The sequence below is a fragment of the Zootoca vivipara genome, chromosome 16 (assembly GCF_965207765.1).
Source record: "Zootoca vivipara chromosome 16, rZooViv2.hap1.1, whole genome shotgun sequence".
NCBI classification, from domain to species: Eukaryota; Metazoa; Chordata; class Lepidosauria; order Squamata; family Lacertidae; genus Zootoca; species Zootoca vivipara.
This window is the reverse complement of record NC_142599.1, coordinates 3305998-3328657: the sequence shown is the minus strand read 5'-3', so window position 1 is coordinate 3328657 and position 22660 is coordinate 3305998. Positions and strand designations below refer to the sequence as shown.

At 45.5% G+C, this 22660-nt stretch overlaps 1 protein-coding gene across 29 annotated transcripts in view; it reads right to left on the bottom strand.

Moving 5' to 3' along the window:
- The window catches only part of NCOR2 (nuclear receptor corepressor 2), a 361690-nt gene that overhangs the window by 104354 nt on the left and 234676 nt on the right, over window positions 1–22660 (bottom strand). For all 29 annotated transcript variants that reach the window (XM_060269894.2, XM_060269902.2, XM_060269904.2 and 26 more), the window contains one exon: window positions 2356–2498. In XM_060269894.2, coding sequence (XP_060125877.2) covers window positions 2356–2498 — 143 coding nt within the window. The remainder of the gene's footprint in view (window positions 1–2355; window positions 2499–22660) is intronic.

The following is a 22660-nucleotide window of genomic DNA, read 5'->3' as shown; positions in this document are numbered from 1 at the left end:
CTTGCTGAGGGGGCTGTTGTTATAAAATGAGCAACCAGTCCATCTTTCAGGATCCAAAAGTTTGTTTAACAACATAATAAGAAAACAGTTGCTGCCAAAAAAACACAGAAATCACCAGACCAGCCATAAGGGACAGCTATATTAATTTGTCACAAATGCCCTCTGAAGCAGCTGAGTTTTAACCTGTCAACTGAAGGCTATTAGTGAGAAAGTTAGGCAAGTCTTCATAGGAAAGGCGGATCACAATTTGGGAAGCATCCCATGAAGGAGCAGAGAAAAGAGAAAGAGCACTAAGGGAAGGCACCAGCACAGAGATGAAGGCACCTGCCTAATATTGACAATTGCCAAGGGGATCAAAGAAGGATTGAAGAGGGCAAGGCAATCAAGGAGCAAATGATGACAATTATAACTGCCTTTTCTCTCCCTCCAACTTGCTTCTCAACTGTCTTGCTCCCTTCAATTCTTCTTTGATCCCCATGTCAATTGTCAATATTAGGCAGGCACCTTTGTTATATGGTGTTTTGATACCTGCTAAAAACATTTTCTTTAGACAAGCTTCAGCATGCCTATTTTTAAACTTTTAAAAACTTGATTTTGTCATTATTTTGGTGTTTCTATTCCATCTACTTGTTTCTTAAGTCTGTTGATTTTATCTGTATTTTCTGATAAATATTTTATATAATTCTGTGTGAGCCACTCAGAGGTGTGTGGATTTTTTTAAAAATTAAGCAATATCTGAATCTAGTAAAATAAACAAATAGGTCCAGGGGAGGCAGGAAAGCTTCTGCCTTTGCTCTCTCCTCTGGTGCCTTTAATAGCAGCTCCCGACATAGAAAGTAAACAGGATGCTCTTTTCCTTTCCAATTATCTCCATGCCATTAAAAGCTTCACCTGCTTACTTTCTGTCTATCACATTGCTGTTAAAGGCACAGGAGCAATGCCAGCAAGAAAAGATGAAGAAGGAGAAGTGCGTGGAATTTCTAAGAGAGGGGGAGGGCAGCAGCAGCAGCAGCAGCAGCAGCAGAACAACAACAACAACAACAACAACAACAACAACAACAATGTAATTCAAACCACCACTGTCTGAAAAGCAACTTGTCCAAGACATACATGTCAACATGGCCCAAGGCAGATAAAAATAATGGAGTCATCACCACCTCACTGGCCCTTCACCAGGAATCACTGGTCCTTCACTTAATGAAAGGGTCAAATGAAAGTGCTCTGAACAGCAACAAAGCACATTTTCTTTACTTCTCTCATGTGCCACAAAGAGTAATGTGAACATTCAAGAAATTAAAATAAATAAATTCATAAGCAAATTAGGATATTTTGTACTGGGAATTTTTCAGTTTGCATCATAATTCCCCCTGATGCCCTAGAGCTGAGGTAGCCAATGGGGTGCCTTCCAGATGCTTTGGACAACAACTCCCATCATCCCAAGCCAACGTGGGAAGTGGTCAGGATGGGGAAAGCTGTGGTCCAGCATCAACCAGAGAGCACCATATTGGTTATCCCTGGCCTAGGGAGTGGGATAATTTAGCATGCTTATTCCACTTCTATCTAGTAAACAGAACTACAAACTTTAAAGCTGCCAAGCTTGCCTAAATATTGTATTTGCAGTTGGCACCCATTCTCACGGTTACTTATGAGACGGTAAATGTTCCAGAGGAAAATGAAGTACTGTAAAAAAAAAAAAAGTCCACATTTCACTACACACACATGTGAACCATTGTTTCTGGAAGTATTTTCACTCAATTCAAGAACATCAACTCAACTACCTTTGTGTGTCCACATCCACATTTAAAGCACATTTATGACACTTTAAAAGTCACGGCATCCCCCAAAGAATCCTGGAAGTGCAATTTACCGCGCATAGAGCTACAATTTGCACACCCTTAACAAACTACAGATCCCAGAATTGTATGGTGTGGATGTGAACTTCAACTATAAGTGATAAATATGTATTCCTCCATTGTAGCCTAGAAACATCCTGACAGTGGCCACTACACATGGTATATATATTTACATATTCTAAAAGATGCGAGCTTTAAGATTTTCTGAGGATACACCTAAACATGTAAAAGGGTTAATATGACAAAATAATGTCTTTTCAGAAAAGAAAACTGTTACGCAGGTGGACTCAACAGAGAACCAAGATTGTGAAGAGATATGATGTTGACTGTACTCTCAGTGGCAAACCTGGGTTTTGTTACTATGGACAGTGTGAAACGGCTCTACTGTATATCCAGGTAAATTCTGCAGGAGGTAAATAAATCCAAACAAGACACTGCAGACTCATCTTGGAAGATGTGCAAAAGTTAACCAAAATGTTATCTGAGAGGTCACTGCATTTACCATTTTCAGTTTGTGCTGCTGCAGGATCTCATCCAGGTTCTGTCTCTTCTTGTAGTTGAAGTAGAAATTTTTACACTGGGAGACACTCTTGGATCCCACCATCCTGGAAATGGCTGACCAGTTACGCCCATGTTCAAGGAGACCTGCAGATCAGTGAGACATACATACGGTCAGAAGGGTTGAAACTAGAATTAAAGCCGGGAGGGAGGGAGGGAGGGAGGGGAGCATTTCAAACAAGGGCTGAAGCTCAGTGGTAGAGCATCTGTTTTGCATGTGGAAGTCCCCAGGTTCAATCCCTGGCATCTTCAAGTAGGTCTGGGATGAAACCCCTGTATGAAACATTGGAAAGCCACTACCTGTCAGTGGAGATCAAGGTGGACCCTTAATCTGATTTAGTATAAAACAGCGTCCTATATTCCTGTGAGGGATTGTTGTTGAAGGAAGGGGGGGTAATCTCCTGTGATCAGGTCACATTGGCCTCTAACAACAACAACAACAACAACAACAACAACAACAACAACAACAACAGTTATTATTTATACCCTGCCCATCTGCCACTCTGGGCAGCTCCCAACAGAATATTAAAAACACAATAAAACATCAAATGTTAAAAACTTCCCTAAACAGGGTTGCCTTCAGATGTTTTCTACAAGTCAGATAGTTGTTTACTTCCTTGACATCTGGTGGGAGGGTGTTCCACAGGGTGGGCATGAATCCAGAGAAAGCCTTCTGCTTGGTTCCCTGTAACCTCACTTCTCGCAGTGAGGGAACCATCAGAAGACCCTCGGAGCTGGACCTCAGTGAGGCTGAGTGATGAGGGTGGAGACGCTCCTTCAGGTATACTGGGCTGAGGCCATTTAGGGCTTTAAAGGTCAGCACCAACACTCTGAATTGTGCTCGGAAACATACTGGGAGCCAATGTCAATCTTTCAGGACCGGTGTTATATGGTCTTGGCAGCCACTCCAGTCTAGCTGCCACATTCTGGATTAATTGTATTTTCCAGTTTACCTTCAAAGGTAGCCCCACGTAGAGCGCGTTACAGTAGTCCAAGCAGGAGATAACTAGAACACGCATCACTTTGAAAAGACAGTCTGCGGGTAGGTAGGGTCTCAGCCTGCGTACCAGATGGAACTGGTAGACAGCTGCCCTGGACACAGAATTGACCTGTGCCACCATGGACAGCTGTGCGTCCAAAAATACTCCCAGGCTGTGCTCCTGGTACTTCAGGGACACAGTTACCCCATTCAGGACCAGGGAGTCCTCCACACCTGCCCGCCCCCTGTTTTCCCAAAACAGTACTTCTGTCTTGTCAGGATTCAACCTCAATCTGTTAGCCGCCATCCCTCCTACAACTGCCTCCAGACACTCAGACAGAACCTTCACCACCATCACTGGTTCTGATTTAAAATAGAGGTAAAGCTTGGTATCATTCACATACTGATGAACACTCAGCCCAACCCCCCTAATGATCTCTCTCATTGGCTTCATATACAGTAGATGTTTAAAAGCATGGGGGAGAGAATGGAGCCCTGAGGCACCCCACAAGTGAGAGTCCAGGGGTCTGAACACTCATCCCCCAACACCATCCAGGAGGAAGGACTGGAACCAATGTATAGCCATGCCCCCAGCTCCCAGCAAAACTTGCTATTGTCTGTACTGCCCCTTGCAACAGCATGGGAAAGAAGACCAGCAAAAGAGATATTTTGAGTCAGTGCTCTCTGTACACTGCTCTTCCATCACAAAATGTCTACTTTGAATCTCAGTATTCATTTAAAAAGAAGAAGAGCAAATAGGCATACTTCTAGCACTCATGGCTGCAAAGATAGGTTTCAAAACATGTGGGCAATACCTACAGCAAAAAAGTCCTTGAAGAAGAATATCTCATGCTTTGAATCCAGCTCCACACCCAGGTGAGTGATGTGTTGCATGGGTGTCAGCAATCAGGGAGGAGAGGAGCTCAAACACTCCAGAAGCCCTTGCACTCAAACCTCAAGGCACAAAAAACTGTTCAAGGTAAACAGAAGGAAGGCAAGCCTCTGAAGAGAGCAAGTCAGACCCAACTGCTATGAACCGCAGACAGGGCCAATCTTTGGGGAACACTATATTCCCTCCCATAGAGGTTTTATTTACCTTTATACAGACGTTGTTAATAAATTTGCGTTTTATTTTTATAAATAAAATTTGTATAAATAATAAATAAATACAATTACAGGAACTCCCCCCCCCCCCAATTATTTCCATATATTACATTGCAATGCAGCTTTTTCCCAGCTTGCTGCCCTCCAGATTCTTTGAACTCCAACTCCTACCATCCTCAACCCTTGGCTAAATAGCTGGGGCTAATGGGGGCATTGGTAGAATTCTAGCCTGCCACGCAGGAGGCCTGGGTTCGATTCCTGGCCAATGCAACATACATTTGGAATGCAGGTAGCACTGTGGGTTAAACCACAGAGCCCTAGGGCTTGCCGATCAGAAGGTCGGCGGTTCGAATCCCCGCAACGGGGTGAGCTCCCATTGCTCAGTCCCAGCTCCTGCCAACCTAGCAGTTCAAAAGCACGTCAAAGCGCAAGTAGATAAATAGGTACCGCTACAGCGGGAAGGTAAATGGCGTTTCCATGTGCTGCTCTGGTTCGCCAGAAGCGGCTTTGTCATGCTGGCCACATGACCTGGAAGCTGTACGCCAGCTCCCTCAGCCAATAACGCGAGATGAGCGCGCAACCCCAGAGTCGGTCACGACTGGACCTAATGGTCAGGGGCCCCTTTACCTTTTTAATGGGGGTTACCATCTGGAGAACACCAGGTTGGGGAAAGATGTATTACATGCCCAGTCATTCCCAGGTGTAGCCCATCCTTTCCTGAGGCTCCTGGTTTCCTCACTGTTCAGGTCTGAGAAGAAGTTTTAGGTTGGCTGAGAAGACGCAGAGCCTGTGAACCTCGCCTCCTTCATCCCCCTGAGGGGCCAGAGCCAACAGGAGCTGCATAAGGGGGCGGTTATGGGAAGGAACGGGTCCACACATGCTTTACACACTCCACATGAAAATGCAGCCCAAGAGAAAATACTATTTTAAAATTGCCAGCGTGCTGAAAATCCTGCATTAAAACAAATGCTCCAAAACCAAAGGTTCCCAAATTCTGTTAGCCCTTTATTTGTTTGTGTATTTTAATGTCCCTTCAAGACTCACATTGCCCTTTCCCCCCTGGATGGCTCACCTTAGGAGAGAGTGATAAAAAGAACAACACAAAAGATGGAAAACAAGTCAACCATTCCCAACACATGCTAGCATGAAACCGCTGAGTTGGGTTATCCAGTGTTTTGGAGTATGTTGCCAGCAATATACTGATGACACAGAGCTCTACTTCTCCTTTACATCTGCAGGTGGGGCAGTTGTATTGCCTCAGTAATGGACTAGGTAAGAGCCAATAAACTGAACCTCAATCCAGATAAGATAGAGGCAGTTTAGATAAAGGTGCCAGGAGACGAACCTGGGAATTCCTGCAGGCAAGGCATGTGCTCAGCCACTGAAATAAATTCAATAAAACAACTAAAAATTCATGATGGCTGATAGATAACAGGTCATATTGACCACAAAGCTCTATTTAAAAACAGTAGTAGCAGCAGCAACAACCAGCATGTTATACAGGTAACTTACAACTAACACACATTTAACATGTGCACATTCAGCTTCACGTGCTTAGCAATAATAATAATAATTTATTTTAAGGGGGTGGAAAGGTGGCAGGTATCTGGGGAAAAAGACTTTGACAACTCCACCCACCATTGAACTGTGAGGGATTGAGGGACTTTGGCAACTCCACCCGCCATTGAACTGTGTATACAGTTTTTGCTACTACTACTAAGGAACGCGGGTGGCGCTGTGGGTTAAACCACAGAGCCTAGGGCTTGCCGATCAGAAGGTCGGCAGTTTGAATCCCCACGACGGGATGAGCTCCCGTTGCTCGGTCCCAGCTCCTGCCAACCTAGCAGTTCGAAAGCACGTCAAAGTGCAAGTAGATAAATAGGTACCACTACAGTGGGAAGGTAAACGGCGTTTCAATGTGCTGCTCTGGTTCGCCAGAAGCAGCTTTGTTATGCTGGCCACATGACCTGGAAGCTATACGCCGGCTCCCTCAGCCAATAATGCAAGATGAGCGCTGCAACCCCAGAGTCGGTCATGACTGGGCCTAATGGTCAGGGGTCCCTTTACCTTTACTACTACTACTACTACTTCTCTCTCTCTCTCTCTCTCTGGCGTCCACCCCCATACACAAACGCCCCACATCAAACATGTGGTCAGCATAACACTGCATGTAGAAAACAGATATCAAATAAAACAATGCAATGATTTATAAATAAGCAATTGATAATAAATAAAAGCACATCATGAAAAGGTCAAACAATTTTTCCAACTATTTGTTATTGTAAGGGTGCTGTTGCGGCTACTCTTGAGTAACAACATCCGAGTCTGCTCTGTCTTTAAAAGTTTTATTGTGCATAGTATTTACAGTGCAAAGATGGTAAAGAACATGACCTCTCAGTCACTTGCAGAATCTGGGAGTGGACGCCTCCTGCTATGCATCCAGCATAAGAGTTTGGGAACCCCAAAACGCCGCCCCCCACTCTTACGTTTCGGCGCACGCTTTAAATCAGGCAAGGGAAGCGGCTGCCTGCTCCCCTCCACCTGTTGGTCATCGCTGAGCCTTAACTGCTCCATCCCGCTCACTTCCTCATTTCCCCCACCTGACCCACTGCTGCCGCTCTCACCTGTGGAGGTGCTGGTGTGGAGGATGGGCGGAGGCTACCTGTACTGAGGTCCCCTGATGAATCAAAGTTACAAAAGCAAACAATTGGGTTTCAAAGGATCTATTCATCAAAAGAAAGCTGCCTATATAGCAGTGCCACAAACTCAATGAACTGTGAGAAGGTATTATTAACGGGGGAGGGGGGGTATAAGGAGAAGCCTTTAAATCTCTGTGAAGCATTTCACTTTTCTTCAGGGGATCCAATATGTGAAAAGGAAGAGTGTTCTATTGAAAGGGAGGGACCCTAAGAAGCTGCCTTACACAGAGTCAGGCCATTAGGTTCATCCAGCTCAGCACTGTCAACACTGACTGGCAGCAGCTTTCTGGGGTTTTAGACTGGCCACCTACCCAGGCCCTTCTGGAGAGGCCAGGGATTGAGCCTGGGACCTTGTCCGTGTAAAGCATGTGCTCTACCAATGAGCCACAGTCCCTCCCAGGGACCATATCAGAAAAAAATAACAATATTGGAGTCCCTTTTCAGCAATATTATTATTATTTATTAAATTTATATGCCAACCTCCCTCCGAAGATCACAGGGCAGTTTGCAATTGCAAAGAGACCACAAAACCCTTGCGGACATCAGAGTTATCTTTTCCAGCAAACTCTCAACTGTTAGGAAATGCACTGGGACATCCTTCCACAAAGGAACCCCAATCGGATGGGTGAAAAGCCCCTGGAAAAACCCCAACGTAGTTTGGCAGACACTCATCAGCTACGCAGCTGAGTCAAAGGGTTTGGCATTTGAGACAGAATTTTCTTTTTGTACATTTCGTTATAAAGGTAATGTTTAAGCCGTCTAGAAGGAAGAACTCACTCAGAGATTTATTAGATACTGCCAGGGGAGGGAGACGACAATGGACAAAACACCAACACAGTTCATAGCTGCCAAGTTCTCCCTTTTTTTAAGGGAAATTCCCTCATGCTGAATAGGCTTCCTCGCGAGTAAAGGGAAAACTTGGCAGCTATGACACAGTTCTAAGTGACTTATATTGCAAATTAAATGTTGAAAATTAAAAATGTGTCTGCAACAAAGAAATGCAGCGTGATAAAAAATCATTTACACTAACCAAGCAAGAGAAGCAGAAAAACTGGTACACAAAAAGTCCAACAGAAAGCCCAAGAAAAAATATAAAATGTAGCTAGGGAAAAAATATTTGCCCAGCAGAAAATGCCTTCTAAATGGAAAGAAAGAAACCCTTCTAACTTTACCTGTCCACCAAAAAGGTGAGGAGGGGAGGGCGGGATGGCAAAGGTAGAGCCTCTCTAAGAAGGGGAGCTCCACAGAGTAGATGCTGGTTGAAATAATATTGAATTACACTTTGGCTGGGGGGGGGGGGCGGGGATATCTGTCTGAGATTTTAGAAAGCAACTGCCAGTTGGAATTGGACCAGCTTTCCTCAACACAGCGGTCCTAGATGTTGTAGACCAGGGATGTCCAACAGGTCGATTGGGATCGACCAGCTGATCCCCAGGAGTTTCCGGTTGATTGCAGGCTCATTTTCCTTTGCGGTGGCATAAAAACATCCGGCCCTGCCCCCTCCTCCATATTTGCATGATCGCTGGAGTTTTTGCTGTGAGGCAGATTGTTTCCTTAGCAATCTTTTGGTGAGCGACTTTCCCCCTTTACTCAAGTTTGGCATTTTTCTCTGAAGAATGGGACTTTCTTCCTTAAAAAAAGCTCAACAACTTTGACCTGAACCTTGCCAGTTTTTTTATTCTGTGAGTAGATCGCAGTCTCTTGGGACTTGAGACGTCCCTGTTGTAGACCATGATTCATCACTTGCTGGGCTCTGGGAAGGATGCAGGGTGGCACTGGGAGTGTCCCAGGGGGCTCACAAGACCTTCCCCTGTGGCCTGGTAAGCAAGGCTTAAAAGGCTCTTTCCATGGCGGGTTTCCCCCATTCTCCATTTAGCCCACGTAAAGTTGAGATCGCATAAATGAACTCATCGTACGCTGCGAGTTGCCTGTATTGCCTTACTATCCTATCTTTCCTACTCAGGTGCTCAGGGCAGCATGTCCTCCAGGAAAATCTCTCCTCCAGAAACCAATTCAGGCTTGCTAAGCATCAACAATATGCTTGCAGCATCTGCCATCAAGACCTCAAAGATAGGTCCTCTTACCAGACCACCCCTCTGGGGTGTAAGGACTACCGCTGTGCTCTACTGCTGGACTACGGTCCCATTCCCAACCAAGCAAGGTGCCTTTAGGATTGCCTGCTATTGCCACCCCAAGAAGAAATAGTGGGGCTGGAAGTATAGTTTGCCACACAGCTAACTCTGCTGGGGACTAGCAAATGAGCAGAAAAGCAGATCCTGTGAGCCTTATAGTGGCAAGAAAGACTTACCTTGTAAGGTTGGAAGAACAAACACTCACCACCACTCAGTGACCTGAAGATCTCACTGCCCTTTCTACATTTAAACCATGACATAATCAGTCTTGTTTAGATACCTATTTGGACATGTAGACTGCTTATACTATTTTATATATCACTGTTGGGATTGATTTAATATATACATGCTAGGATATTGCATACAAAAGCATTTTGAGGTTGGGAGTCTCTTTCTCTCTCCCTTTTGCAACTTTTGCTTCTCCTTTGGAGACACAGCTTCACCAAAACTGGGAAGGATAAACAGGGACCACACAAAAATACTTTCAGAAACTAGATCTAGTAAAGGGGTGACTTCAGCCCTAGGAGTCAGGGAAAAGACCCACAATCTCAGTTCAAAGAACTTCTTGCGTCAAACACATACCAAGGCCTGATCTACACATGCAGGAGAATGGGATAGCTGAGTCTAGTCCTGACATTGCCTCCAGGCTGCAGGTGGGAGGTACCATTAAACCCAAGTTCACTCTTTGTGCTAGTTTTCTCCTTGCAGGGAGGTGCTCTTGTTTTTAATGCAAGAGAGCATTTAAAAACGGGATCCTCTACCATTGTTCTGAAATGCTACTGTCCATTCTGCCGCTTCCTTGGCTCCTCATTCTACTGTGTGTTTAAGTCCATGGCCAAAACTTCAAGGAGGAGAAGCAACATCACCTTCTAAACATTCTGAGTCCTTTCAAAGGCACATCCCATCTTAGGCCAAGACATACAGCCCTTTCAGAAAGCACAACCTCGTTTGCTTTTCATAAGAAGCTCCCTCATCTCAAATAGCCTACCCACCCTTATTTAAAGACAGCAGGTTGGAAGCTGGGACCAAAGGCAGGCAAGTAGGATGTAAAAACAAACAAGCAAACAAATGTCTGCATTATTATTATTATTATTATTATTATTATTATTATTATTATTATTATTATTATTATTTAAAAGTCTGAATTCTGCAACCTACATGAATTATGAAAAATGAATGTGTGTTTTTTTCTTGAACAATTTAGGTAGAGAAAAGAGCAAGGGGCAAAGCAATCTCTAGCCCAGTGATAGCCAACTTTCACCAGCCTCAGCCGCCATGGCCAAACCATCCTCAGGGAGGATGAGAGTTGTAGCCCAGCAACATCTGGAGGGCATCACATGAAGTCCTTGTTCCTATTCAGACATATGTTAATCATGTGGGGGAGGAAGCATGTTCTCCTCCCTTCCCCCTCTGCTGCCTTTGGGGTCATCTCATCCTGAGAGTTGGACAGTGGTCTTAGGCAGGGCAGAGTCCAAATCAGCTTGAATAAGTTCCTTGTGGATTTTAAATGATGCTAAAATGTGCAGGCCCCTAAAGTCATCCGGGAACATAGAATCTAAGAGTTGGAAGGGACTCCTGAGGGTCATCTAGTCCAACCCCCTGCAATGCAGGAATCCTGCCCACAGCCATCCCTGGTCAACAGCCAGATGCACTGACCCACTGTGCCACCTCAGCTGCTGATAGAAGGGGAGTTCATCCCCCACTTCCTTCACCATGTGATTGGCATTGTGTGGAGGAACAAATGTCCAAACAGGGCCTTCTCTTAGTGCTTCTTACAGCTGAAAACTTATTTTGCTTTCCCCAGCTCACCCATAATAGCCACAAGGACTAGAACATTGGTCAGTTTGTTTTTTTGCTAAAAGAACAAAAATTGAGCTTCTCAGCATACTGAGTTTTGCATCCACTGCAGTCAGATCTTGCAAAAAACTTGTGTGGAAAAACACACAAAGTCCCAGATTACCTTTTACAACTCGAAAGAAAGAGCACCAGAGTAGGTTAAACTGTCTGGCCTTAAGCCTAACCTCAGCCAAACCACCCCCACCCCCCAAAATACACTATCTATGCTGCGCTGGAGAAGTTAAGTTCTCCCGGAATCAGCTCCTCTTCTTTGACAATGGAAATATTTTAATGGACTGCTGGAGAGGTCTGTTGTGAAGCTGAATCAGAAACTGAAAAATGCTCTGCACATTAACAGCAGGTGCACATGTTTAAAAGCAAGCCCTTGTTTTGAGAACACAAATCATCCATCCAGGAGCTCAGTGTCATGATTACTATCTTTTTCTTACAGTTATACCCTGCCTTTTTTTCTAATCCACTCAATGCACTCCAAGCGGACACGGAGCAATGGATTCAAACTACAAGAAAGAAGATTCTACCTAAACATTAGGAAGAACTTCCTGACAGTAAGAGCTGTTCGGCAGTGGAATTTGCTACCAAGGAGTGTGGGGGAGTCTCCTTCTTTGGAGGTCTTTAAGCAGAGGCTTGACAGGCATATGTCAGGAATGCTTTGATGGTGTTTCCTGCTTGGCAGGGGGTTGGACTGGATGGCCCTTGTGGTCTCTTCCAACTCTACGATTCTATGATTCTAATTATATCCTCACATTCACCCTGTAAGGTAGGTTAGTTTGGGAGAGTGTGACTGAACCAAGGCCACCCACCCAGCAAGGCTCATGGCTCATCAGAAATTTGAACCTGTGTCTCCCAGACTAGCTTCCAAAGCGCTGGACGTAAACCTGGTGGGAAATCAAATTCCCACCCAAACACTAGGCAACCTTAGTCTACTACTCCAAAGGGTTGTGGTGACAACAATATCATTATTATATATTAAGTTTGTATATGGCCCTTCATCCGAAGATTTCACAGCATAAAAATACAGAATAAAACCAAAACGTACGTCATAAAACCAGGACAAAAGAAAACAAAACAATAACCCCTCTCCCACAAACACATATAAAATGACATGTTGAAGAGGAATGTTTTCGCCTGGCACCTAAAGATGTTTAATAACCGGGGGGGGGGGGGATCCAACCAGCCACGTAGGTCGCCCTACGCTTGTGTGATGACATGAGATTAAAAGATAACAAATATGGAGAAAGCAAATGGAAGTCCATTCTGGGTGCATGCACACAGCACCCCACAACCTGGCTCTTGCAGGGTGCTCCCTCACAAGCCATGGCACTCTACAGTTCACGGTGCATGCCCAGCAGGAATAGCCCTCCCAAGTATTTGGCGGTGTTCCCGCATCTGATACTCCTGGCTGTACAGGTGTCCCATTTCCCTCTTATGTGGATGGGTCTTGTTTCCAGCATACACACCTGAGTCTTCCCTGCAGGAGCGAACTGGCAGGTACAGCTGCCCTTATCTTTACAGTAACGAAAACCAAAACACCAACACCTGCTTCCCAAAACTATAATTATCCACACACGCACTTGCCTGGGGAGGGAAGTGTCAGCAGCCACCCTCATTCTTGCTAGGGAACACCCAGAGTTACATGGCACAAACAGGCCCATGCTGATCACCCTGTCACCCAAATCCCTCCCCACTGCAACCTTCCCCCCAATCTTCCCATATAAACGCAAGCTGGGACATTCAACCTATAAATCACTATCACAGGTACAGGGTACTGACTTCAGGTTGTGATGTGCACAAAAAAACACCAGCACTTTTTCCTGCTGCTTCCAGCTGAAAAAAGAAACCCAAAGACAGAAACCTCCAAGTCCAAATTGGCTTGAAAAGATACAGTATCACACAGCTTTACAGGGTTGTCACACACACACACACACACACACACACACAGAGAGAGAGAGAGAGAGAGAGAGAGAGTCCCCCGCACCACACACTCCAATTTTCCACTGCCACCCCGAGTCTGTTTAATGACCCAAGACTTACATTCTCTTCTCCCAGCTTCGCCTGCTGGCAAATCCACTGAAAACATGCGGCAGGCGAAGGAGGGGAGCTCTCCGGGGGAGTCAGTCGTGATAGAGAGGAAAGAGCAAAACAAATCCAAACAAAAAACCAACAGAGAGCAAATAGGGCATTAAAAGCCCTCTTCTCTGGCCGCCTTCCTGCTTTCTTGGCTTTTTTCTATTCCATTCCGGTAGCCGGAAAAGCAAACTGGAAAAGCCATGCCGCGCTCCTCTCCAGCACTTTTTAAGCACAATCCGAAGCCAGGCTAGAGGTCAACAACTCCTTGGGTTCCTTTGTGCGAAGTTGCGGGGCACCCATGCTGGGATTTCTCTGCTTTGGGGCTGCTGCTTCCTTCCACGTTGGCTGGTGGGGGGAAAGAGGGGGGGGACCCGATAGGGGAAAAAACACCACAGCACTCTAGCGCTCTCTCTCTTTCTCTCTGTCAAGCTCCCACCTGCTTAGCTCCTCGGAGGTTTCCAACTGCCTGGAACTACAATCTGTTAAGGTGGATTGGAAAGTTCTTTCGGATTGGTTACGCTTTCCCCTCTCCCCCCCCCCCGCCTTGCAATCCTCCTCTGCCTTGCTCAGCAGCGCTGGGGGGGGGGGGAGAGGAGGCTGTGAGAGGCAGATTTCAGGAGATGCTCAACGGGTGCTGCCAAAAGCACAGACGGCTGACCTGCTTCACTCGCTCATCATGTCAGCTGAGGGAATGGCAGAGGAGGAGGAGGAGGAGAGCTGGGTGCCTGTTCCAAGGCTAGAGCCAAATGAGCTCTGCTCCCTCCCCACCACCTCCCCCTCCCTCCCCACTGATCCTGCCCCCAGGTGACCCAGAAGTTTTCTTCGTCTGAATGTGACCTCTAGACAGGGCGCTCATAAGCAGCGTGGCGCTGGCCCAAGGGTGCGGCCAACTTGGCAACCCGTTCTCCTCTCTCTCTCCCCTGAATGTCAACAGCAGGGGGAAGCGATCCAGGAAAACAAAGCTTTTCTTAATAGCTTCCTTTGCTCTGATGTGAATCAAAGGGGTTTTTCTTGGCAAGGGCAGGCAAAAAACCCGACAGCTGAGCTTGCCCCGCCTGTTGCTCCCCTGTTCTGCCCCAGAGGTGGACTTCGTCCAGAGCACATCTGCCCTCTTTCCAGGCAAAGCAAGGGCTCTGGAGCTCTGGAGCAGCATGCAATGGTAACTGTTAAAAGAGGTCAAGGCTCTCCACACCAATAAGTGACCAGCACATGGGGTAGGCACCATGCTTGGGGGGGGGTTAACTTAATTGAGAGGTTCAGGCAGGATGTGCAGTGTGTGGGTGGGCAGAGGACCTGGATCTCTCCACACTGAATCATAGAGTTGGAAGGGACCATGGGGGTTTCTAGTCCAACCCCCAGAAATGCAGAATTTTTTTGCCCATGACCAAGAGTCTCATGCTCTACCAGCTGAGCTATTCACAGGGCAAGTGCGAACAGTGGTGCTTCACTTATCATGCATTTTCTGCATGTGAGTCACTATGCAGTATAGTAGCTAGAGTGAAAGTTTTGAAGTGTTGCCAGTTCTAATCCTGCCTCTGCCATGGAGTCAATAGGTTGCCTTAGGGGGCTGAAGCTGCTGAGGTATTGCTTTCCCATACATAATATGGGCACAATGACCTACCTTGCAGGGTTGCTGCAATATTGTGTGCAAAGTGCTTTGAATACGTACACATGTCAGAGCTTGTGGGTGCACCAGTGAACCTCCTACTTCCTATGTGGAAACATACGATTCCGTCTCCCTCCAGCTAAGCAAAGAGTCACAGGCTTTTCACAAATGTGTGCATTTCTTCAGTAAAGATACTCTTGGCTTCAAGTGATATCTCGCCTCTTAAGAACAAGATAGGCAAGGCAGAGAGTGAGTGGCTCTTCCACAAGAGGGCATCAGGAAGGGAGCTCAGATGGATTTACAGATCGAGGTTAGAAAATGAAAAGAAATACGAGACATCACTATTTCATCCTCAAAGAGCCCTAATATCCAGAGCAGCAAACTATCCCTGGTGTTTATAAGGTGCATTTGTAGCTGGTTGACTGACTGAACCCAAAGACTGCTCGCTAATGGTTGCTCATAATCCAGGAAAAAATGGACAAGTGCGGTGCTGCAGGGTTCTGTCTGTCCTAGGCCCGTTGTTCTTCAACATCTTTATAAACAATGTGGAAGAAGGAATTGAGGGGGTGCAGATGACACTAAGCTGAGAGAGGTAACTAATGCCACAGAATGTAGAATCGGGATTCAAGATTAACAGATGGAGAACTGGGCCAAAACTAACAAAAAGGATATAGTTACAGGTAGGTAGCCGTGTTGGTCTGAGTCGAAACAAAATAAAAAAAATTCCTTCAGTAGCACCTTAAGGACCAACTAAGTTTTTATTTTGGTATGAGCTTTCATGTGCATGCACACTTCGTCAGATACGACGAAGAGGATTTAAAGAGGGACAAATGTCAGGTTCTACATTAGGGCAGGTAGAACCAGATGCACCAATATAAGATTGGTAGTAGGAATCTCAGTAGACCACACACTTAACTGGTGACTGGGGGGTGGCCGCCAAAACCATATTACACCAGTCCTGAAAGATCTACATTGGCTCCTAGTACATTTCAAAGCACAATTCAAAGTGTTGGTGCAGACCTTTAAAGCCCTAAACGGCCTCGGTCCAGTATACCTGAAGGAACGTCTCCACCACCATTGTTCAGCCCGGACACTGAGGCCCAGCTCCGAAGGTCTTCTGGCAGTTCCCTCACTGCAAGGAGTGAGGTTACCAGGAACCAGGAAGAGGGCCTTCTCTGTAGTCATGCCCACCTTGTGGAACACCCTCCCATCATGTGCCAAGGAAATAAACAACTATCTGACTTTTAGAAAACATCTGAAGCAACCCTGTATCAGGGACTTTTAAATGTCTAATATTTTACCATTTTTTATGTGTTGTAAGTCACTCAAAGTGGCTGGGGAAACACAGCCAGATGGGTGGGGAAGAAGGAAGAAGAAGAAGAAGAAGAAGAAGAAGAAGAAGAAGAAGAAGAAGAAGAAGAAGAAGAAGAAGAAGAAGAAGAAGAAGAAGAAGAAGAGGAGGAGGAGGAGGAGGAGGAGGAGGAGGAGGAGGAGGAGGAGGAGGAGGAGGAGGAGGAGGAGGAGGAGGAGGAGGAGGAGGAGGAAGTAGTCAATGGTGTGATGCAGCAGCAAAAAGAGCAAATGCTTTCTAGGCTGCATCAAGAGAAGTATAGTGTCCTGATCAAGGGAAGTAAGGTAATAGTACCACTCTATTCTGCCTTGGTCTAACCACACCTGGAGTTATGGATGCTTCAATTGAGATTCCTGCACTGCAGGGGCTTTGACTAGAAGACCCTTGAGATCCCTTCCAATTCTATAATTCTATGATTCACAACCTCAAATATTACACAGGGAGGTTCTTGGGCATTTCCAAACTTAAAAAGGAATAACAGAACCAGGTGGCCTATGTAAATGCTGTGCTGTCAAACTTTTTAAGTGACAGAGCCAAGGAATATCCATCCTAGGAAAAAGAGCAGACTTTGGCAGCTGGTATAAATTATACAAATTAAATGCATTTGGATATATACACTTATATTGCATACATTTGTTCCGCTACTGGAGGTCAAGGAGAGAGCCAAGGATCAGGGGAGGGAGGTGAAGCCAGGCTCCTGAAGCATTAGATATGCTTGTTGAGGTCATCCATTTTTCACCTACCCCCACGCTTTGAAGATATTGTTCTCCAAAGGCTTTCAAGACTTCACAGGCAGAAAGACAGCATGAAGCAACTACGTTCCTGAGTCAGACCCTGGCACTAACTGGCAGTGGCTGCAGGGGTTTAGATGTAAGAGTGTTTCCCCAACTCTACTGGGAATGTCAGGGATTGAACGAAGTATCTTTTGTAGGAAAACCATGTGATCTACCCCGAACTATGGCCCTTCCCCAAGATCAGGGGTGTGGAACCCCATGAGACATTTTCCCCAAACCACATCTGACAGCACTCCCATGGGCGAGTGACATCAACTGATGAGCGGGGTTCAATACTGTGTTGGCTCTGCCACTTCCCCTGGGGTGTGCGCAATACTGTTCAGATCGCTGCAGGGAACATGTTGCTGCAGAGAACAGGACTGAAGTCTCCTCTCATCGACAGGTGAGCGGAGAGTTCAAACCAGCTTGGTGATGTTTCCTGGATACTATCTCCTCCACCCTACCCCACAAGACAACTTTGCCAGGTGGGCAGTTAATGATGACATTGGATGATTGACAGGTGGGTGGCGCTTCCCACTTGTCAAAGTCGGCTCGCAAGCGTGTGGGGAGATAAAGATCCAGCTCCCGGGGACAAATATTTTCCCCACCCTTCCCCAAAATGGTGAACCTATATCAAATCATGAGCTCCTCCCAAAATTTCACAGTTCTTGGACTGTTTCTTTGAAAAGCACCAAGGGCTGGAAAACTGGATTCATACTGGTGTATTACCAAGAAAAGCAGAATGAAGTAACAAGGTTTGAGGGGAGCTAAACTTTTTTGAGTTTGCAACTTCAGAAGCAACAGCAGCTAATCATCAGAATGTGAATTAAAGCCTGGAGACTGGTGGCCATTTATATTAAGAAAAAGCATTTCAATTTCAAAGTCCACACAAAATTTTATTAAGTTAATATGAATGGAATTAAAAAAAATTATCTTCACCCATTTCCCAATTTTCCCACGTGGTATATTGCACATGTTCAAATGAATGTCACCCGGCTGGATGCAGGCTGATACTGCAATCCTACACACCAAAGGTTCCCAAACTGTGGACTATAAACTTTATTCAGTTGGTCTGACTGCAGTGTGTCCACACTCATATGGATCTTTAAGTGTACTTTTATCACTTCCTTTGCTTATTATATTATCTTACAATTTGAATTCTGTGGAATGCAAATTGTAACACAATAAATTATAATGCAAAAAATAAAAGAAGCAGTAAAAACACAATTATGAATCCTGCACCATCTAGCACAGGGCATTACAATTGCTGCAACAGGCAGAAAAATCATTAAATGGTCCACCAAGACCATCAGCAATTTTCAAGTGGCCTGTGGGGGAACCTGCTATAAACAGTTACTGGAAAGTGAAACCCATTGATCTGAGTGGTATTTACTTTTGAGTAGACATGCACAGGAAGGTAGGTTAGCATGAGCATAGCCCCCGGGGGGGGGGGAGCTGCCTCCCTAAATCAAGTAAATAAAATTTTATTAAGGTTTAAAAATACAAAGCTTAATATTATTTCCCTTTTTTCAACCAAACCAAGATTTTTATCTAGATACAATAAAAACACAGAAAGTGGGGGGGGGGGGTTGAAATAGAGAAGGAAAAAGAAATAAAAAAGAACAGAAAGGAGGTTAAAAGAGAAAGATAGAAAATAAGATTCATAAAGTTTACAAACTTCATAGTTTCAACTGATTGAAGACTTTGACAGATTTTTCTGAGCACTTGGAGCCAAAATAAAGTAATTTAAAGCAATTGTTGTTGAGACATTTCATTCCGAATCTGCTAGACAGAGCCAGACATGGGATGATGGCAGGTGGGTGTCCTGCTCTCTCCCAACAGAAATCCTGGCCACGCCCCTGCAAGTTAGCTGCAAGTAGCTCCTATCTGAATCAACAGGACTTGAATCCACAAACTTTTCACACTATCAATGAGGCTGAAGCACAAATAACTTAAGGGTCATTCCCACTTCTGCTCCCCCCCCAACTGGACCCCTTTTTTTAAGGCAAGGGGCAAGCAAAGTGTGGATGAGCTCTTAGTCTGGATCCGGTGCAATGGGCTGTGTCCATAGAATCATAGAACTGTAGAGTTGGAAGGGACCAGGAAGGTCATCTAGTCCAACCTACTAGTGAATACTTTTTGCACACTCTCATGCCACCCCCACAGCCCCCTTTGCTTTGAGAAGCTCTGGCACTGCCCCCACTCTCCTGCACCTCCTTCCCACCTCACCCAATATGTATAGCTAGGAAACATTTTTTCTAGATATTCCACTAAATGCCTCCTTCATTCCTGCTGCCACCAGAGAAAACCTTTTATCTGAACACTTTGCCCTTCATGTAGCCAGGAATGAGGCATGTGGTGTGACATAATTAATATAGCAAACATTTCATAGAATCATAGAGTTGGAAGAGACCACAAGGGCCATCCAGTCCAACCCCCTGCCAAGCAGGAAACACCATCAAAGCATTCCTGACATATGCCTGTCAAGCCTCTGCTTAAAGACCTCCAAAGAAGGAGACTCCCCCACACTCCTTGGTAGCAAATTCCACTGCCGAACAGCTCTTACTGTCAGGAAGTTCCTAATGTTTAGGTGGAATCTTCTTTCTCGTAGTTGGAATCCATTGCTCCGTGTCCGCTTCTCTGGAGCAGCAGAAAACAACCTTTCTCCCTCCTCTATATGACATCCTTTTATATATTTGAACATGGCTATCATATCACCCCTTAACCTTCTCTTCTCCAGGCTAAACATGCCCGGCTCCCTAAGCCGTTCCTCATAAGGCATCGTTTCCAGGCCTTTGACCATTTTGGTTGCCCTCCTCTGGAAACATTCCAGCTTGTCAGTATCCTTCTTGAACTGTGGTGCCCAGAACTGGACACAGTACTCCAGGTGAGGTCTGACCAGAGCAGAATACAGTGGTACTAATACTTGATCTAGATGCTATACTCCTATTGATGCAGCCCAGGATTGCATTGGCTTTTTTAGCTGCTGCATCACTGCATCATTTGTATGTTTTAAATATTGTAAATTTTCTTGATTTCGTACTACTTGGAGTAGATGCATCAAAATTAATGAAGAGGGCTCACTTAAGTCCATTAATTTCAGGGGCTCTCCCTTGACTGTAGCTTAGGTGGATGCTACTGAGTATACTTTATTTGTAAGACAGGGTGGCTGCAATCCTATGCCCACATACTTGAGAGTATGTGCTATTGGACTCAGTGTAACATACTCCTAAGATTGTGAACTGCAATAGAAAGAAAATTTCTTAATAATAATAATAATAATAATAATAATCATTCAAAGTAAAGGGATGTGTCATGTATTAATTTAAAACATTTGTCTCCCGACTTGCTGTCTAGAGGACCCCAAAGGCAGCTAAAAATCATTGCAGACAACAAAACAGATTTTAAAACACTATTACAATAATAAAACAGCAAGCTCAAAAAGAAACAACAAAGCATTAGCAACTATTAAAAAACCACAGGCATCAAGAGAGTCTCTTTTGTTTCCAAGAAGCTCTAAATGCCATCCGAAAGTGCCTGAAGACAGAAAACATCACCTAGAGCTGTGAATACTCTGTACTAACAAACTATTCTATAGAGATTTAAAATAAAATGGCAGGGAGGGGGATTTGCATGAAGTACCTGAAATTTTGCATCACAAAACCCTAATTTTGCAACTAATATAAATCACTCCATGTGAATGTTATGGACTCCCTCCCTTCACAATGCTTTGTGCTTTTGTTAGTCATGGGGAGGGATAAAACCAAGCAGGGTTCTGCTGCAGACCCTCCCTCACCCTTGCACATGGGTGTGTGTGTGTGTATACACAGAAACACAATTTTGTAATCATAAGGGCTAGAAAACTAGATTGTTGTAAGCAGAGATTCTGAGTTCTGTCTCCATTTGTGCCACGTTTTCATGTTTTGCGCGTGTGTGTGTGCGCACACACACACACACACACACACACACCACCCGCCTGCACAGGCAAATACGTTATATGAGCAGGCTGTGCTTTTACAATTCTTGCAGACCTTCAGATGTCTGGAAGCACACCATAGGAACAAGGAAGGATGTTCATTAAGCATCAAGATCCCAGGCAGATGCAGCTTGGAACCACATAGTGAATACAGCTCAGGATCACCCATCTGGACATGTTGGGTGTCCTGACCAAGGAAGGGCAGAAAGTCCAGTCATTACCTTCCACAAAGGCAAAAGGTGAAAAACATTTTGCACCAAGGAATCTAGACCTGGCCTCCTCTCCAACCTCAGGCAGAGAACAAAGCCTTATTGATGGGGACATCCTGTGCATGCAGGTGATCCTGGATGTTACAAAGCAGTTTGAGAAAGCTTTGAATCTCAAAGGGAGAGGAGATGGCTATGCCTAAGGAGATGTGCCTCCTGGGTTCCAGGAGGTGGGAGGGTTTTGAACCGCTTCCCCACAGAAGGGGTCATGCACAGGGCAGAGCGGGCATTAGGGCACATGCAGCAGGATGTACCATAGTGGTAAGCTCTGGTGCCAGCTGTTCAATATGGAGCAATGGGTTCAAAAGGAGAGTTGGGTCAGCCTGCCAGCAGGTTCCACCACACTGGCCAACATCTCAAGAGTTCTTGCCATCCAGCTGGACCAAATCAGTGCCAGCTGCTCCTGGTCAAAGAGCAAGGAGTGCCATGCAATCTGCCACCCCCTGGGAGCTGAAGAGACAAACAGCAACTTGTTGACTATGGTCCCCTACTGTATACCTAAGGGAATGGCACAGTATGTCACCAAATATCACATGCCAATGTGCTGCAAGCTGTTTCCTCTAACCTTCTGCTTATTCCTGAATCACTCCCTCCAAACACCCACCCCAGAAGCGGAACAGTCCAGACAAAGATTCCACCATTTTACTCAGTGAGAACAAAGCCTGAAATGAAGAACACATACACACAGCTCAGCTCATGACCTCTGCATGACAACAATAACGATGAGACTACGGCAGAATTAAAAACGTAGGATGAGATAAACATTAAATAAAATGTGCAGTAATTAAAAACCATATCTCTGCTTACAACAACAACAGCAACAGAACAGCTCAGCTCTGCAAAGCTCCTCATGACAGACGGCCAAGTGTGCAGGAGGGAGAGCAGCGCTACAGGAGAGAGTAAGAGCTATGCTCAGTGCCTGCCCCCACACCTCCAACGCACTACTGAGGATGCTGCAGAACTGCCTTCCTAACAAGAATGTGTGAAAAACCCTGGGAGGGAGTGGAGAATGCCAGCTTGGGAGAGCTGGAAGCAGGCAGCCAACTTATCCCATATGGAGACCGGCACTTAGCATTGCCAGTCTGGTGCCCAATTGTATTGGCAAGAGTGCCACAAAGACACAAGGGTCCAAAAGTGCTGCAATGCACAGAGGTTGCTTGCTTTTGCTTTGGTTTTGGTTGGTCTAATAAGTCAAAAGCATACATCTGCTCAGCCCAGATGCCCTTCCGTTCCTCCTTGCACCCAGATGGGTGTCAAGGGCCATACCTACGAGCCGTAGAACTTTGGAATTCACACAGGGGGCAGGCAGGGTGTATGGGGTGTTAGAGGAGAGACAGGGTGGTCTGCCCTTGGAGGCTGATGGATCCAATGGGTTTCCAGATAGCTCTGAGGAATTTCCTGACTGATATGACTGGCACTCTTGTGGAACATCAGGATGG